This window comes from Rissa tridactyla, chromosome 15 (genome assembly GCF_028500815.1).
Source record: "Rissa tridactyla isolate bRisTri1 chromosome 15, bRisTri1.patW.cur.20221130, whole genome shotgun sequence".
Classification (NCBI taxonomy): Eukaryota; Metazoa; Chordata; class Aves; order Charadriiformes; family Laridae; genus Rissa; species Rissa tridactyla.
The window spans coordinates 11,561,120-11,577,136 of record NC_071480.1 but is presented as its reverse complement, the minus strand read 5'-3'; the positions used below and the strand labels follow the sequence as shown (position 1 = coordinate 11,577,136).

Genomic DNA, 16,017 nt, shown 5'->3' with positions numbered 1-16,017 from the left:
TTTGTAGATTCTCGTGAAATAATTGTAACTGTCGCCTGAATGCAAAAAATGTACTTTAAAACTTTATTTGCATGACTTTTGAAATGCTGTTGGGTGGGGGGGGGGTGGTGTCAAAGATGTCAGACCAGCAGCATTACCGGGAAAACCAGGCCAGGCTTCCACGCTGCCCGCTGCCTCTGCCTGCAAACATCCCCTCTGGCAGCACGGGGCGAGCTCCGGGGACTGACGTCGCAATTTCCCCAGGCCTCCATGGTGCACACGGCAGAGACCATTCGCCTTCGGTACTTCATGGACCTGCTGATGGAGAAGCAGAGGCCGGTGATGCTGGTGGGGAACGCGGGGACGGGAAAATCGGTCCTGATGCGGGACAAGCTCGAAGCGCTCGGCACAGATGAATACCTCGTGCAGTCTGTGCCCTTTAACTTCTACACCACCTCGGATATGCTGCAGGGTAAGGCTGGCCCGAGCCCGCAGCCGGCCCCGCGCCAGGCTGTGCCACAGGGTCCCACGGCGCTGCCCCACTGCCCACCCGCTCCTCTCGCTGCAGCCGTCCTCGAGAAGCCCCTGGAGAAGAAATCGGGGAGGAACTACGGCCCGCCTGGGACCAGGAGGCTTATCTACTTCATCGATGACATGAACATGCCAGAAGTGGACAAGTACGGCACGGTGGCACCGCACACGCTCATCCGGCAGCACATGGACCACGGGCACTGGTAGGCGTCCGGCCACAGCCCCACTGACCCCGGGGGTTTGGTGACCTTCTGCCGGGCAAACCCATGCTGTGCTGGCACCTCGCCCGTCCCGCAGAGGAGCCCGGCCATGCCCTGCCCACTCTGCCTCCTGTGCCACGCTGACGGTGGAGCCGAGCCACCCCTTCCCTTCAGCCCACTTATACCCAGGGCAGCTGCGGAGGCCTTGGAAAAGGAAGGGGAAAAACTCTCTGCTGGCAGCCCCAAAGCCCATCCAAAGCAAAGAGCTCCGCTGCCAGCACTGGCGGGGGGAGCCATGGCAGGGGGATGACCATGGCCACAGCGCAGCACGTGGCGCAGGCGCAGGGAGGGCTTGCGTGGGAAGCAGGCCAGAGGTATCGAGTGCCGGCTGCCGTGGGGGAATTTGGGGATAGGTCTGGCTGTGAGGTGCGGGAAAGGTCCCTCACAGCATCACCAGGAGCGGTGCCAGGTTGCACCAAGCACCAGGGGAATGGGGATCCCCCCTCCTGCTTCCCTCTGGACGCAGCTCCGTGGGGTCAGTGGAACCCGTCCCCAGGGAAAGTGTCACAGCGTCGGTCCCTGCGCAGGTACGACAGGACCAAACTGACTCTGAAGGACATTCACAACTGCCAGTATGTGGCCTGCATGAACCCGACCGCAGGGTCCTTCACCATTGACTCCAGGCTGCAGGTACGCAGGGCCGCGGGGCTGGGGACGGTGCCCTAGCGGGTTCGCTCTCCTGGGACCGGAGCCAGGAAGGGGTGGGACGGGGTGGGACGCGGTGGGGGACCTCACGGTGCCGTCTGGCTGCATCAGCCCCTGGGGACAAAGCTCCCGCCTGAATTTTTGTCCCTTGCTGCAGCGTCATTTCTGCGTCTTCGCCGTGAGCTTTCCCGGCCAGGAGGCTCTGCTGACCATCTACAGCACCATCCTGGCGCAGCACCTGGCCCTGCGGAAGATGCCGCCGGCTGTGCAGAAGCTGCAGCCCCAGCTGGTCGCGGCAGCGCTGGGTGAGCCCCCGCGGGGCCAGGGGGAGAAGGCGGCCCCCAGGGAATGCACCCACTGACACCGGGAATCCCAAACACCCCACAACCGGCCAGTGCCCCTGGAGCCCCATGCCGCACCTCCGTGACATGGCACAGTCCAAATGAAAGCTCCATTCCTCCTTTTCTCCTATCCATGCTCGAAATATGTCATCGTGTCCCTAGAAATTGTCAGACTAAAGCCCCACGCTTGTCCTTCTGGCCGAGGGTCACGGAGGGGAGAGTGAGCGGCTCAGGGATGCTGCTGCCGGAGGCTGCTCCAGGGACCTGCCCCCGGCTCACCCCTGTTCCCTGCCGACAGCTCTCCACCAGAAGGTCGCCTCCACCTTCTTGCCAACAGCCATCAAATTCCACTACGTCTTCAACCTCCGGGACCTCTCCAACATATTCCAGGTATTGGGAAGGCTCTTTCCTCTTAAACATCCTTATTCCTTGCAGCGCACCATGCCCTTGAAAAGTACCATGCCCTTGTCCCAAAGCCAACCTTTAAACTCAGCTCTGAGTAGCAGTAAAATAAACCCCCGGGGACTGAGGGTTTCACGTGTTTGTCAGGGTCTGTTGTTCTCCACTCCCGAATGCCTGAAAACCCCCGTGGACTTGGTGCGCCTCTGGCTCCACGAAGCTGAGAGGGTGTATGGAGACAAGCTCGTCGATGAAAAGGATCAAAAAGGCTTCGGGAAGGTGCTGGCAGACACCTGCAAAAATTTCTTTCCCGTAAGTTGTGCTGGCAAATGAGGGAGTGCTCCGTCCCCACGGGGCTGGCTGCCAGGCTGAGCTCCCCAGCGCGGGCTCGGCAGCGGCACAGGCAGCAGTACCCACCCCCAGTGCCCCACGGCTCTGCCCCACGGCTGGCATTGCCTCTCCCAGGAACTCAGCGAAGACCTGGTGTTCGCCAAACCCAACATCTACTGCCACTTCACCCAGGGCGTGGGGGAACCCAAGTACCTGCCGGTTCCGAGCTGGCCGGATCTCAACAAGCTGCTGGCGGAAGCCTTGGACAACTACAACGAGGTGAACGCGGCGATGAGCCTGGTGAGTGCCCGGCTGCGGGCAGCTCCGTGCCGAGGCAGCGCGCGCACCACAGAGATGCGGCTGCAGCATCGCTCTCGCTGGGGTGTGTACGTTACAGGGCGTTCGCTGCTTTTCCTGCTGCGATTCAGAATATCGAACCTTCCCCTCCTGTTTTTTTTTTCAGGTGCTCTTTGAAGACGCAGTGTCTCATATTTGCAGAATTAGTCGGATCTTAGAGTCTCCCTGGGGCAACGCGCTGCTGGTGGGGGTGGGCGGCAGCGGGAAGCAGAGCCTGGCACGGCTGGCAGCATTCATCAGCAGTCTGAACGTGTTTCAGATTACACTGAGGAAAGGCTACGGCATCCCGGACCTGAAGGTGAGAGCAACTTTCCTCCCGGCCCCTGGGCCAGCGCCGCTGGCTCGAGGGACAGATCCTGCCAATGCGGAGTGGTGCCAAGCCCCGCAGTGGCTGCGGTGCCTGGGGTGGGTGCGCGGGGCTCTGCTCTCCTCTCGCTGCTGCATCTGCACACCCTGCGATCCGCTCAAAGGTGCTTTCTGGAAGCCCACCAGTCCTGCCCCGAGGGGCCACAGAGTTTCTCCAGCCAGGGACGGGCAGGAGCCACCCGTGAGGGCAGGCGCAGTGCCGGCAGCCCTGGCAGAGCAGCGGGCACCCAGCACCTTTCCATAGGCACCTTCCCAAAGGCACCCTCCCGGCATCCCGGGGCGGCTCAGGGTGCACCGGGCTGTGCTGGACCGGTCACTGCGGAGGACAGCTCGGGGGGCTGAAGAGCCGGGAGGTGACGGCTTCTCTCTCCTGCCCCAGCTGGACCTGGCCTCCCAGTACATCAAGGCAGCCGTGAAGAACAGCCCCACCGTGTTCCTGATGACGGACTCCCAGGTTGCTGAGGAATCGTTCCTGGTCCTGATCAATGACTTCTTGGCGTCCGGGGAGGTGCCGGGGCTCTTTCAGGACGATGACCTGGAAAACATTATCAGTGCCATGAGGCCCCAAGTGAAGTTCCTTGGCTTGCAAGATACAAGGGAAAACTGCTGGAAATTATTTATAGAAAAAGTCAGGCGTCAGTTAAAGGTGGGTGTTCACCCAGGCGGGGTGTTTTCTTAGTGCTCCTGACTTGCCTAATCCAAACCCTATTTGCAGACAGGACACAGAAAATCGTGGTTTCGTTACACAGTGATGGGTTTGGGCAAAAGGTGTTTTCAAAGGCTCCCCAGCCAACGGTGCCCCCTCCAGCCCCAGGGCCACAGCTCTTCACGCCCACGGATTTACTTGCCCTGGGGCCGAGGGACTGAGCCGCCTCCTGGGCTGTGCTGGGCGCTCGCAGGGACACCAGCGCGGGCACTGTGCTCAGCCGCTGGCCACAGCCACCGCAGGGGACCCGGTGCCAGCCCCGACCCTGCTGAGAGGCGCAGGGTGCACGGTCACGGACCATCTCACACGTACTGGGAAGGGAGGGAGGCAAAGTCCCGATCTCCAGCAGAAAAGCTGGCAGCCGTGCGGAGCCCGCAGTGATGCTGCCGCCACCCCACGGGCCAGCTTGGCCCCCCCCGGCAGTGGGGACACCCCGCTCACCCGCGCGCTCTGCCCCAGGTCATCCTCTGCTTCTCCCCCGTGGGCTCCACGCTGCGCGTGCGGGCGAGGAGGTTCCCCGCCGTGGTCAACTGCACGGCCATCGACTGGTTCCACGAGTGGCCGGAGGATGCGCTCGTGTCCGTCAGCAGCAGGTTCCTGGAGGAAACGGGGGACATCGAGGTGAGCTGGGACCCCGGGTCGGTGCACGCCGCGCCTGTGCGTAGCCCCCTCACCCGGGGGAACTGGGGAAACTGGGCTGCTGCGGGGAATGACCTGCGCCGCCACTGCTCTCCTTGTTGCAACACGGTCAGGATGGGGCCTGGGTGACCCAGGGTGCTGGGGTAAGCTCACAGCCACAGCCTGCAGCCCCACACCACACAGGTGGGGACGAACCTTTCCTCGTTTCCCGTTTGTCCCTAAAACACCACAAATAACAGCCTGGGAACAGCAGCGTTTCCCCGGTGCAGCCCAGGTTGATCTGTGGGATCGGAGTCAGGAAACCAGAGCTGGGCTTAAGAACCAGCGTCCTTAGTGCTGTGACCACCCGCGTTCCTCCGCCGCAGGCTGTGCAGTTTAATGAAAAGCGGCGCTTTGCCGCCTGGCCTCTGCGGCTGGACGTGGTTCTGCCCCAGTGTTGGCACCGCGTCCTCGTGCACAGCGGGTCGCTGTCTGTGCTCCTGCGCAGCCCGAGGTCAAGCTCTCCATCAGCCAGTTCATGTCCCACGTCCACATGAGCGTTAAGGAGATGTCCAAGACCTACCTGGCCATGGAGAGACGCTATAATTACACCACGCCAAAGACCTTCCTGGAGCAGATAAAGCTCTACCAAAACCTGCTGTCGAAAAAACGGAACGAGCTCACCGCCAAGATCGAGAGGCTGGAGAAGGGGCTGATGAAGCTGCAGAGCACGACGTCGCAGGTGCCTGCCCACAGCATCGCGCCTGCCGTGGGTCTGACACAGGGGGCGAGAGGAGGGCGTCCCCACAGGGTGGTCATGGTGGCCACAAGGTCCCCGAGCCATACTGAGCCCCCGCTGCGAGGCCGGGCAGAGCTCGGCAGGATCAACCCTCTGATCTGCTCCGTTTCTCCCCCAACATCAAGGTGGATGATCTGAAAGCCAAGCTGGCAGTCCAGGAGGCAGAGCTGAAGCAGAAGAACGAGGACGCCGATAAACTGATCCATGTGGTGGGCGTTGAGACGGAGAAGGTCAGCAGGGAGAAAACCATCGCTGACGAGGAGGAGCTGAAGGTCCAGGTCATCAACACGGTGCGTGGCGCTGGGCCGGTGCCCACCGTGCCGGGGTCCGACACGGAGCGAGGCAGCGCGAGCTCTGTCAGCTCCGGCTGCTCACTGTCCCATCCCCTCGCCCCCCCAGGTCGTGGCCGAGAAGCAGCGAGCCTGCGAGACTGACTTGGCCAAAGCGGAGCCAGCGCTTGTAGCCGCCCAGGAGGCCCTCAACACGCTCAACAAGGTGGGCGACCCCTCGGTGGGAAGCAGGTCCCTGGCTGGTGCCAGTGTCCCCACGCTGGGGTGATGCTCAGCAGCTCTGTGGCCCCTTCCCAGAACAACCTGACAGAGCTGAAGTCCTTCGGGTCCCCACCCCAAGCGGTGGTGAACGTGACGGCTGCTGTGATGGTTCTGACGGCCCCGAAGGGCAAGATACCGAAGGATAAGAGCTGGAAGGCAGCAAAAGTCATGATGGGAAAAGTAGATACTTTCCTTGACTCCTTAAAGAAGTTTGACAAGGAGCACATCCCCGAGGCCTGTCTCAAGGCGTTTGAGTGAGTCCATGGCTGGTTCCTGCGCCCTTCCCGGCCCCGTGCCGCAGGGTCACCCTGGGCAGGGTGTCCGGGAGACCCTCACCCAGCGAGCGCAGCGCGGGTCGAAGGGCAGTGGTAGGATCCAGGCATTTGCTCCGCTCTCCCTCCCTGACACCCACGGGCAGCCCAAGCCCCAGGAGGAGCAGGACGGGGCCACCGGTGGCTGTGGCACGGTGTCGTGGCACGGTGTGTCCTCCCGTTCCAGGCCCTACCAGTCAGACCCCAGTTTTGATCCCGAGTTCATAAAGACGAAGTCAACAGCAGCCGGAGGTCTGTGCTCCTGGTGCCTGAACATCGTTCGCTTCTACGAGGTGTTCTGCGAGGTGGAACCCAAGAGGCTGGCGCTGGAGGAGGCCAACGCCGAGCTGGCGGAGGCACAAGAAAAACTCAGTCGCATTAAGAGCAAAATTGCCGTAAGTGTGTCGTCCCCCGCTCCTGCAGCCCCCGGCCCCGGGGCCAGCCGCTGTTTGCCTTGGCTGGCACCCGCCGCGACCCCATCAGCCACCAGCCATTCAGCTGTGGGTCAGGGCCAGGAGCCAAAAATGAGCGAGAAAGGTTCTTATAATTCACGTCAGCAGGAGCCCAGGTGCAAGAGCTGCGTTGTCACGACAGGGGCTGCAGCAAAGCTCCTCGGGGTGTGCGGGGCTCTCTCCTGGCCCGGCAGCTCGCTGCGGCTGCGCTGGGGGCGGGGGGGCTGGGGGGGGGGGGGTGGTCACTGCCGGTGTGTTGTCTTTTGAAGGAACTGAATGCCAACCTGGCAGCTCTCACCGCAGAATTTGAGAAAGCTACAGCTGAGAAGATCAAATGTCAGCAGGAGGCTGACGCCACCACCCGAGTCATCACGCTGGCAAACAGGTACCGTGCAAACGCTGGTCCAGAAGCACTGGGATCATCTGCTGCCCCCCGGCATTGCTTGGTGACAATGACACAGGGGTCATGGAAGCATCAGAGACCCCCCCCATACCCTCCCCAAATTAAAAAAATCCTGAGAATGAATTGGGCCAGAAATTTGGGGGTGGAAAACGCAGCCCTGGAGCCGTGCACCCGGGGTGAGGGCAGCCCGAGCAGAGGGGGGTTAATCCCAAGGGCGATTGGCGACGGCCACCCCGGGGCATCACGGCCGAGTTGTCCCCACCCCGCACAGCACCAGGAGTGGCGGCACCGCAGCAGCCGCCATCTCTTCTGACCCGCCCCAGGCTCATCGGGGGCCTGGCATCCGAAAACGTCCGCTGGGCTGAGTCAGTGGAGATGCTCAGAGAGCAGGAGAAGACGCTGTGCGGAGACGTGCTGCTGGTCTCTGCCTTCGTGTCCTACGTCGGCTACTTCACCAAGAAGTACAGGGTCGAGCTGCTGGAGAAGCACTGGATCCCCTTCTTTGATAAGCTGGCGGTGAGCGGCCATGGGTCCCGTCCCGGGGTGCCCGGGGCTCCTTCCCCCGATGCTGCCAGCACTGAGGGGCTCCCACTCCTCCACGACCACGCACCCAATGTCCCCTCCCCGGCAGGTGCCCATCCCCATCACCCCGGGGCTGGACCCCCTCAGCCTCCTCACCGATGCCGCCGACGTGGCCGCCTGGAGCAACCAGGGGCTGCCCAGCGACCGCATGTCCACCGAGAATGCCACCATCCTCTGCAACACCCAGCGGTGGCCCCTGATCGTGGACGCCCAGCTCCAGGGCATCAAGTGGATCAAGAACAAATACGGGGAGGAGCTGCAGACCATCTGCCTGGGCCAGAGGAGGTGGGCTGGGTGCTGCGGGGTGGCCGTGGGCTCGGGCTGGACCAGCTCCCCTTCCCCTGGCACCGGAGGGGCGCAGGGCTCTGCAGGCCAGGGCACCCACGTCCCCCATGAGACCCAGGGCATCCCCACTGATGGGGGCACCCGACACCTCTGTGGGCTCCGCCGGGGCTGGGTCTGGCAGGCGCTGCAGGGTCCCCCCGGGGGGGCAGCGGCTGGAGGGCGCTCGCCCGAGCTCACCGCAGCACGCACTCGCCCCACGCCGCACCTCCCGCCCCTCTCGGCTGCAGCTACCTGGACACCATCGAGCGGGCGGTTTCCGAAGGACAGACGCTGCTGATCGAGGACATTGGGGAGACGCTGGAGCCGGTGCTGGATCACCTGCTGGGCAGGAACACCACCAAGAAGGGGAGGTCAGCAGCCCCCGCCTCTGGTTGCCGAGAGCTTCACCTGCTCTGAGCAAACACTGCTGCCCTGAAATGCCGATTTATGCCCCTTTGCATGACAGCAGCTGGGGCCTGACCCTTCCTCTGGCCACATCCCCCAGTTTTCTCCAGTATGTCCCAGTGGGGATACTTGGCAGTTGATGTGACTTACTGGACGGTTCTGGTCAGCAGAGTCCAGTTCATTTAGTGATTTAAGAGCACATTCCCTGAGGCACCTGCGATAAGGTGTGATAAACTGGGAGCGTTTTCTTAGCAGCCAGGGAAGCTGTTCTGGGATGGGGCTTTTGCCGAGAACCCCTTGCCCCATCTCCCTGCCCCACACGGCGTTGCCACCCCCAGCCGCGTCCCCGGGTCTGGCAGGGGCTGCGGGGACAGGGCTGCACGGACGGGGCTGCACCGCGCTGCCCTCACAGGACCCTTCCCCTTGTGTGGTGGGATGGTGCCACTGGTTCCTTCTGCTCCTCTGCCTTTGCCCTGCCAGGGCTGTTTTGGCGCTTCTGCCCTTGCTACGCCTTTTCCCAACCGGAGAAATACATCTCGAGCGGCCGGGAACAGCACGTGGGTCGAGGGGGTGTCTGTCTGTGATGAGTTATTGCCAAGCGTACAGAAATTGATTTGTTTAATTAACTGAACAGATACATTAAGATAGGAGATAAAGAAGTGGAATATCACCCGCGCTTCCGCCTGATCCTGCACACCAAATACTTCAACCCTCACTACAAGCCAGAGGTGCAGGCTCAGTGCACCCTCATCAACTTCTTGGTGACCCGGGAGGGGCTGGAGGACCAGCTCCTGGCTGCTGTGGTGGCCAAAGAGCGGCCAGACCTGGAGACCCTGAAGGTATGAGCCCAGCAGGGAGCATCCCGGGGGGGGGCTGTGGTGGCTTTGCTGCAGGGAGCAGCGAGGTCTCCCCTCCGTGAGCTTGCTGCTGCTGATCGAGAGCCGAGCGAGTCCCGGTCAGAGCCTGCCATCTGCTTGGGTGGCTCTGGGTCCACCATCGTCCCGTGGAGCCTGGCGCTGCCACCGGCACGCTCGCCAGCCCGGGGAGGGCCATGTCCGCCCACCTCTTGCCTCAGCCCTTCGGTGACAGCGTGAGAAACTTGGCTGGTTTCTCCGAGACCCGCAGCTCAGCTGACAGGTACCGCAGCGTGTTGTCTGGGCTGCATTTGTAAAGGGAGAATTCCTAATGAGTAGAAGATAAAGCCAGCGGCGCTGCCGATGGTCCGCAGCCTGTTGGAGGCCGTTGGTTGGGGAGCGCCCAGCGTAAGTCACGGCGACTGATGTTAGAGTTTTTGCCGCGGTCTCTTGACTGACGCGCGTCCCTCCTCCGGGCGCTGGTGTTGTAGGCAAACCTCACCAAGAGCCAGAACGAGTTCAAGATCAAGCTGAAGGAGCTGGAGGACTCTCTGCTCGCCCGGCTGTCTGCTGCTGGCGGGGATTTCCTGGGGGACACGGCGCTGGTGGAGAACCTGGAAACCACGAAGCGCACAGCCATGGAAATCGAGGAAAAAGTAAGCCAGCTGCCCCGGGGCTGGTGCTGCGGGCAGCGGGAGCTCTCCTGGACCGCACCGGGCACCCAGTGGGAGGTTGGGTGCTGCTTTGGCACGTGCCAGGATGCTGGATAACACCCGCCTCCGTGTGTGTCAAGGTGAAAGAAGCCAAAATCACCGAAGTTCAAATCAATGTCGCGAGAGAAAACTACAGGCCAGCGGCAGAGCGAGCGTCCCTGCTGTACTTCATCCTGAGTGACCTCAACAAGATCAACCCCATCTACCAGTTCTCTCTCAAGGTAGACGTGGAGCAAGGAGGGAAGCGGTTTGTACGGGCAGGACGGGGCTTGGGGGATCTCGGCGATCCAGTGTTTCGGCGCTGATGCTGCTCACAGGACACCCAGCAGCCCGGGCGCTGAGCTGCCCGCCCCGCTCTTCCTCAGGCATTCAACGGGGTCTTTGAGAAAGCCATTCAGCGCACGGCCCCCGACGACGACATCAAGCAAAGGGTGATCAACCTGACGGATGAGATCACCTACTCGGTCTATACGTACACCGCGCGGGGACTCTTCGAGAGAGACAAACTCATTTTCCTGGCCCAGGTTGCCTTCCAGGTAACGCGTGCAAATGTCTGGGGCTTCTGTTGTATAATACTGGACATGAATTTATGTGGCTTTAGACAGGTTCTTCTCTTACTTCTGTGCTGCTGCTGGATGCTCAGTAGCTTCTTGCTCGGAGCGCAGCCCCTCGTGCCGTGGCCACGTGTGCCAGGGCGGTTGTGACGCTGCGCCCTCAACTCGCCAGGTCCTGGCAATCAAGAAAGAAGTGAACCCAGCGGAGCTGGACTTTCTCCTGCGCTTCCCTTCCAAGGCCGGCGTTGCTTCCCCCGTGGACTTCCTGCAGCCCCAGGGATGGGGCGGCATCAAGGTTGGTCTGCACGGTTGCCCACTGTGCCGGGGCGAGGCCAGCACGGCCCCCAGCACAGTGGGGCCGGGGTCACAGCGGGGGCTGTGTGACGGCAACGTGCCGGGGTGCAGGGGTCCGCGCTCAGCCCTGTGGCAGGCGGTGGGGTCAGCCATGGAGCTGAGGCAGAGACAGCCGAGGGGGGCCACTCGTGCCAGCGGGAGGAGGCAGCTGGCGAGGTTGTGTCTTGGCAGCATTTTGGACTGTCAGTGTCCCCCGTGTACCCCGCTCCTCCCCCGTGAGCGCAGGGGTGTCCGAGCGATGCCCCGCCAGCCCGTGCGCAGCGTCCCCGTTTCACCGGGCACCCCAGGGATGCCTCTGGGACCCCTGAGGTGGCCGTGCCCCACGGAGGGTCCTGCCGGGGCTGTGGGACCCCTCGGGGCTGGGCTGCAGCACAGCATCATCCGCACGGCTCCACGGGGACCCCCAGCCTGGGGGTCCCGAGGGTGAGCAGAGCCCAGAAGTGATTTTGCCATGTGCGACCTGAAGGTGCTCTCGGAAATGGAAGAGTTCAAGAACTTGGACAGTGACATCGAGGGCTCAGCAAAGCGATGGAAAAAGTTTGTGGAGTCCGAGGTGCCGGAGAAGGAGGTGTTCCCCAAGGAGTGGAAGAACAAGACGTCCCTGCAGAAGCTGTGCATGCTGCGGTGCATGCGCCCGGACAGGATGACCTACGCCATCAGGTGTGATGGCACCTGCCCGCGGCATGTGGCACGGTGACCTCCTGGCAAGAGCCCCGCGGTGTCACCGTGCCGGCGGCACACAGTGACCACGTTTGTTCCTAACTCACGTTATGGTTTTATTTTTCCACAGGAACTTTGTGGAAGAGAAGATGGGGAGCAAGTTTGTGGAAGGAAGGAGCATCGAGCTCGCCAAGGTGTACAAGGAGAGCAGCCCCTCCACGCCCATGTTCTTCATTCTCTCTCCTGGCGTCGACCCGCTGAAAGACGTGGAGGTGCTGGGTGAGCCGTTGCCCCCTCCTCGGCCGGCACAGACCATGGGGGCTGGTTGGGCCAGCGAACGGCCAGGGCTGCGCAGCCCCGTTCCTATTAATACTAACGAAAAAGGCGTCTCACGCCGTGGCGGGTTCCTCCCCTCCCCAGGCAGAAAACTGAACTTCACCATCGACAACGGGAGGATCCACAACGTGTCGCTGGGACAGGGCCAGGAGGTCGTGGCAGAACGGGCCCTGGAGGTGGCGGCCACACAGGGCCACTGGGTCATCCTGCAGGTGGGTGGGAGACACTGGGCCACACCGCGGGGCACACGGCCCGGCCGACAACTGGGAAACGGAGAAGGGCCACAGAGTAGGAGACCAGCAACAGAGAGCGGAGCCCAAAAGCGCAAGAGGCCGTCCAAAGAGGATGGCAGCCCTGCAATGGGGGCACAGCGTTTCTCATGGTGTGCCCCACGTGAGGGCAGTGACACTGCCCATGTTAGTCGGGCGTCCCCAGCCCAAATGGCACCAGGTTGGGCTGCACCTACTCTCTGTGGAGACACAGTAGGAATGCGGGGGGGAATGAGTGATTCCCGAGGTTGTACTTGAGGCCAGGCAGTACAGGAGGGTTCCTGTTGCAGAACATCCACCTGGTGGCCCGGTGGCTGGGGACGCTGGAGAAGATGTTGGAGCAGTACAGCCTGGGCAGCCACGCCGACTACCGGGTGTTCATGAGCGCCGAGCCAGCCCCCAGCCCCGAGGCGCACATCATCCCCCAGGGACTGCTGGAGAACGCCATCAAAATCACCAACGAGCCGCCGACGGGCATGTACGCCAACCTGCACAAAGCCCTGGACCTCTTCACCCAGGTACCCTTGCCGTGGCCGCGCCAGGCACAGCCGGACCATTCCAACCATTCTGGGTCCAGTTCCTCTCCGGCTCTCCCCGTCCCTGGGGTCTCACGGCTGAGCATCTCTGGGGGTGTCACTGCAGACAAGGACACTGCGCAGGGAGCCAGCCCATCCCCAGATATGTCCTGGGTGCCCAGAGCCCCCATCTGTCAGGACATGATTTAGGGGCGATCAGAGCTGCCCCAGGGCTCCAGAACCAGGCAGGGTGCGGAACCACCGGTGCCTTTCCCACGGCCCAGTGTTGGGCTGCTGCAGCTTGGGGCCATGAACAAGCCACCTCGGCTGTCAGCAGGCTGTATAAAAAAACTCCTAATTTTTTTATAAACAGATAAGCGCAAAAATTAACCAACTACCAAATCTTTAAAAGATAATTTTATGCTTTTTTTTTTTTAATAAACAACTTATTATTTTCCTTTGCCATCATCTCTTCACTTTCTCCAGTAGCCGGATGGCTGATAGCGATAGTCACTCATTCACTTGCAAAGCCACTCTCATTTTTATTCCGCTGCAGGACACGTTAGAGATGTGCAGCAAAGAAATCGAGTTCAAATGCGTCTTGTTTGCGCTCTGTTACTTCCACGCGGTGGTGGCCGAGCGGCGCAAATTTGGCACTCAGGGCTGGAACAGACCTTACCCCTTCAACAACGGTGACCTGACCATATCCATTAACGTCCTGTACAACTACCTGGAGGCTAACCCCAAGGTAAGGGATTTAGAAAGCGACCGTACCTCAGCACAATACACACTAGGAAAGTCAATCTTTTTTAAAAAAAAAAAAAAAAAAATCATCAGTTTGGCACACAAATGCCTTCCCTTGAGGAGACACAGAGGTGCCAGTAGCTCTTCCCTCCTCCCCAGGGAGCCACAGGCCCCGGCAGGTGAAGGTGCAGAGTCCTCGGCGCAGCGGAGCTGGGGGGAAGCAGGCGTTTCGCACTGGGCTGCTCTGGCTCATGCCTCGGTGCTTTCTTGGGGTGTTTGTTTTTTTTTTTTTAATTACTTTCCACCCAAAAGGCAAAGCCTGCCCTGAGGATGAAGGTGCAATGAGCAGGACTCAGGTCCACCCTTAGGAGAGTCCTGCTTTCCCCGGCCCTACAGACGTGGGTCAACGTTGACCCGAAAAGAGACGGGGTGACGGGGGTTCAAAGTGGGGATGGCCGCGTCCATTCTGAGACCGGGTGAAACCTGGGGGCGAGCCCAAGAGACACCCAAGACAAGGGCCTGTGTCTTGCTCCCTTCGCTCTGCCACCGTGCCTCCGCAGGTGCGGGGTCTGTCACCTCCCTGGACGCTGGACAGACCGACCCCGGAGCCATCGCTCTGTGGCCCCCGGGGCTGCGGGGGAGCTTTTGGGAGCCACGCGGACACCCGGTGAATCTCTCCTTGTAGGTGCCGTGGGATGATCTCCGGTACCTCTTTGGTGAAATCATGTACGGGGGGCACATCACAGACGACTGGGACCGCCGGCTCTGCCGGACTTACCTGAGCGAATACGTGCGTGCGGAGATGCTGGAAGGGGAGGTGTACTTAGCTCCGGGGTTTCTGATCCCTCCCAGCTTGGATTACAAGGTAAGAAAGACTGAAGTTGCAATTTGCTGTGGAAAACCACCGGTCTGGATAAATGCCCACGAGCCTGTTAACTGATGTTAACCAAGGGGGAATGTAGGGGAAAAAACAGTTTCAATCCCATGGAAACATGCAGAATTGCTGCAAAAATAATTCCTGTGGCTGGGGTGGTAAGGGAAAAACTTAGGTAAGACCTGAGTAAAAAACCATCTTGAATAAGCAACGCCAGCCAGCTGTGAAGCCCCGCCACCAAAAAGCGATGACGCATTTTCAAGGCTGAAGTGAAACTCGCTCCCTTGGCCTCATCTGCTACACTAACGTCAGCGCCCGCCCCGCTCTTAGGGCTACCACGAGTACATCAATGACAACCTGCCACCGGAGAGCCCCTACTTGTACGGCCTTCACCCCAACGCAGAAATTGGCTTCCTGACTGTCACTTCGGACAGGCTTTTTCGGACAGTTTTGGAAATGCAGCCCAAAGAATCAGACGCTGGAGGAGGCGCAGGTGTCTCCCGAGAGGAAAAGGCAAGTTTTACACCACACAATGACGACCTGGAGGCCAGGAGGGGACCAGCGGGGAGGACAGAGATGGGCCCACGCACAAAAGAATCTGACCTGTAATAAATAACTGATTCTTATCAGTGCAAGCTGTCACAGAGATGCCATTCTAGCCCAGCACCTACAGCCCCAGGCCGTCAGCCTGGAGAAGGGGGGGCGCGAGCGCAGAGCAGCGGTCAGGGAGGTTACTCTCTGATGGGGCAGAGATGCGCCAGTGGCAAAACGTGGCTCACCTGCTGCGTCAGCACGTGGAGTAAGTTAGTAATTCCCATTCATGATGACAACTACTAAAATTACAGATATTTAAAAAAAAAAAAAAAAAAAAAAAAAAAAGTCTTCCTCCCAACTCCCTGGATTTTACACTTGAATTTTACAGTGGCTTCAGCTCTTACCTTCCTGGCTATCAAAAACAGAGCTGCAGCTTTTTAAGAGCCAAGAGCAGTTAGTAAAAGAATGGAGTATTAGTAACAGAGGAAGAAGCACAGGAAAACACAAAACCAGAAAAATATTACTAAGTTAATTAACTGTTAACTCGCAGCATTTTCCCTTAGATAAGAGCAGGTTTATGGCGTATTCTTTCCAGGTGAAGTCAGTCCTAGACGAGATTATTGAGAAGCTGCCGGAGCCATTCAACATGGCAGAGATCATGGCGAAAGCGGTGGACAAGACCCCGTATGTCGTAGTTGCCTTCCAGGAATGTGAAAGGATGAACATCTTGACCCATGAAATCAGGCGCTCTTTGAAAGAATTAGACTTGGGACTAAAGGTACGCATTAGGTGGCTGCCTAGAAAGCACCTCTCCCTGCCAAATAACTGCCCGGGATTTGCAAGTGGCTGGTGCTCGTTCCGCACCCCACCTGGCACACAGCGCTTGGCTACCCCTGCTCACGCTCTTATGCCTCCCACTGCGCCGGCTACGGCCCGGCGGGATCAGCCTCCTCCTTTGGGAGGAGTTTGAGACCAAATACTTCCGTGGGTCTCGTTTTCTTCAGATAGAACTGCCCAGACTGTTCTCTTTTCTAAAGGGAGAGCTAACGATTACATCCGATATGGAAGAGCTGGCAACCGCTCTCTTCTACGACAACGTCCCCGAACGCTGGACACGCTATGCCTACCCCTCTCTCCTTAGCCTGGGAGCCTGGTACGCAGACCTGCTCCTTCGGATCCGGGTGAGCACAGTTCTTGTGAAAGTCAAAGCTTAGGGAGGCGGCGGACACCACAGAGGACCAGGAACCACCT

The 16,017-nt window shown here is 60.3% G+C and overlaps 1 protein-coding gene across 1 annotated transcript in view; it reads left to right on the top strand.

The window, feature by feature from the left end:
* The window catches only part of DNAH17 (dynein axonemal heavy chain 17), a 28,514-nt gene extending 12,497 nt beyond the window's left edge, over nt 1-16,017 (top strand). The window contains exons 29-61 of the mRNA XM_054221497.1: nt 244-451; nt 548-713; nt 1,298-1,400; nt 1,573-1,720; nt 2,055-2,146; nt 2,306-2,467; nt 2,621-2,785; nt 2,949-3,140; nt 3,588-3,854; nt 4,374-4,535; nt 5,041-5,274; nt 5,457-5,621; nt 5,731-5,826; nt 5,919-6,136; nt 6,381-6,588; nt 6,915-7,030; nt 7,372-7,564; nt 7,680-7,915; nt 8,203-8,325; nt 8,994-9,198; nt 9,705-9,869; nt 10,007-10,147; nt 10,292-10,462; nt 10,653-10,775; nt 11,301-11,494; nt 11,625-11,773; nt 11,915-12,042; nt 12,390-12,617; nt 13,171-13,362; nt 14,044-14,223; nt 14,563-14,745; nt 15,362-15,544; nt 15,804-16,017. Of these exons, the coding sequence (XP_054077472.1) occupies nt 244-451; nt 548-713; nt 1,298-1,400; nt 1,573-1,720; nt 2,055-2,146; nt 2,306-2,467; nt 2,621-2,785; nt 2,949-3,140; nt 3,588-3,854; nt 4,374-4,535; nt 5,041-5,274; nt 5,457-5,621; nt 5,731-5,826; nt 5,919-6,136; nt 6,381-6,588; nt 6,915-7,030; nt 7,372-7,564; nt 7,680-7,915; nt 8,203-8,325; nt 8,994-9,198; nt 9,705-9,869; nt 10,007-10,147; nt 10,292-10,462; nt 10,653-10,775; nt 11,301-11,494; nt 11,625-11,773; nt 11,915-12,042; nt 12,390-12,617; nt 13,171-13,362; nt 14,044-14,223; nt 14,563-14,745; nt 15,362-15,544; nt 15,804-15,980 (5,673 nt within the window). The 3' untranslated portion in view covers nt 15,981-16,017. The remainder of the gene's footprint in view (nt 1-243; nt 452-547; nt 714-1,297; nt 1,401-1,572; nt 1,721-2,054; nt 2,147-2,305; nt 2,468-2,620; nt 2,786-2,948; nt 3,141-3,587; nt 3,855-4,373; nt 4,536-5,040; nt 5,275-5,456; nt 5,622-5,730; nt 5,827-5,918; nt 6,137-6,380; nt 6,589-6,914; nt 7,031-7,371; nt 7,565-7,679; nt 7,916-8,202; nt 8,326-8,993; nt 9,199-9,704; nt 9,870-10,006; nt 10,148-10,291; nt 10,463-10,652; nt 10,776-11,300; nt 11,495-11,624; nt 11,774-11,914; nt 12,043-12,389; nt 12,618-13,170; nt 13,363-14,043; nt 14,224-14,562; nt 14,746-15,361; nt 15,545-15,803) is intronic.